Here is a 1,478-nt window from a genome sequence, read left to right on the forward strand (position 1 = left end):
TGTGGAAGGTCAGGTTGTAGACTTGGTGGAAGGCCTTGTTGCAGATGGTGCATTTATACTGCTTCTCGCCGCTGTGGGTCAGCTTGTGGTTCTTGTAGTTCCCTTTTTGGTGAAAGCCTTTGCCGCAAAATTCACAGACGAAGGGCTTGTAGCCTGCGTGAATGCGGATATGCGTGTTGAGCGTGGAGCTGCAGTTGAAGGCTTTGCCGCACTGGTTGCATTTATGCGGCTTTTCCTGGGTGTGGATAATTTTGTATCTGCAGAGTGTGCTTGCCTGGCGAAAGCCCTTGCCACAGACTTTGCACACGAACGGTCTGGCGCCGGTGTGGACCGGCATGTGGCGGGTGAGGTTATAATGAGCATTAAACACCTTGCCGCACACCTCGCAGGTGAAGTTTTTGGGTTTGCCATCAGCTGAGTCCCCTGGCAGCTTGCTGTGGCCCTTGATGCCGCCGCGCTCAGCGGTCAGGCCCGAGTTCTCCTTTAGCACCTGCTCCAGCGGCGCCGGCAAGCACTCCTTATGGGGATAGGGAGCCGGATGGGGGAACTTGTCCGCAGCCAGGCCAGCCAGCTTGGCGTTCTCCAGCAGAAAGAGCTTCGGGTGCGCAGCCAGGGCAGCGGGGGCCTGCGCACTGAGGAGGCCAGACGGGAAGAGGTGGCCACCGAGGAGCTCAGACGGCGCGTACGCGGTCGAGTCCAGGTAGTTGAAGTAGTAGAGAGAGCCGCTGGCCGCCAGCCCCACGGTGTTAGTTACCAACAACAGAAACTACTTCTTTTCCAATCAAAGAATTCACAATCTTGACTAAATTCATTCTAGTCAAACCAAATGCAACCTGCAATAATCCAATTACAACACCAAACATTTGATGTTTTGGGAACTGAATCTATCCCCAATTTTAGCATTTCTATAAGTGATAGCAATCTTGCTTTACTTTTTTTGGCTCATTAGTCTCCTCAGACTCACCATCTGACATATCCTTAAGGACCAGATTCTCCAACTCACTCCACTCAGTGTTCAGACGTTTCATTAACTTGAAAGCATTTACAGGATGCCCAACAAATCCTTCTGGATCTTTTGTCGCTGTGCTGGTTAACCGATCTAACTTCTCTGCCCATCTATAGATGTAAAACATAAAAGTGGAGTTGTACATACACTTCATAAGAAAAAATACAATTCAGTAAAGCACTCAGGAAAAAAAATAGACTAGAGGTTTTTGAGTTAAACTATCACTACAATTTCTTTTTAAAGTAAAATTATAGACCTGGCATGGTGGCTCATGCCTGTACTCCAGCACTTTTGAGAGGCTGAGGCAGGAGGACCGCTTGAAGCCAGGAGTTCAAGACCAGCCAACACAGAGAGATCCCATCTCTACAAAAAATTAAAAAATCAGCTGAGCATGGTGGCATGGACCGCTACTCTGGAGGCCGAGCCAGGAGGATCACTTGAGCATGGTTAGAGGTTGCAGTGAGCTATGATG

At 49.4% G+C, this 1,478-nt stretch overlaps 1 protein-coding gene and 1 pseudogene across 1 annotated transcript in view; both read right to left on the reverse strand.

The window, feature by feature from the left end:
- Positions 1-903, reverse strand: part of LOC105825439 — a 1,702-nt pseudogene extending 799 nt beyond the window's left edge.
- P4HA1 (prolyl 4-hydroxylase, alpha polypeptide I) overlaps positions 1-1,478 on the reverse strand; it is a 92,146-nt gene that overhangs the window by 76,285 nt on the left and 14,383 nt on the right. The window contains exon 2 of the mRNA XM_012663214.1: positions 965-1,154. Within this exon, the coding sequence (XP_012518668.1) occupies positions 965-1,154 (190 nt within the window). The remainder of the gene's footprint in view (positions 1-964; positions 1,155-1,478) is intronic.

Source organism: Propithecus coquereli, unplaced genomic scaffold (assembly GCF_000956105.1).
Source record: "Propithecus coquereli isolate 6110/MARCELLA unplaced genomic scaffold, Pcoq_1.0 Scaffold80, whole genome shotgun sequence".
In the NCBI taxonomy this organism is placed as follows: Eukaryota; Metazoa; Chordata; class Mammalia; order Primates; family Indriidae; genus Propithecus; species Propithecus coquereli.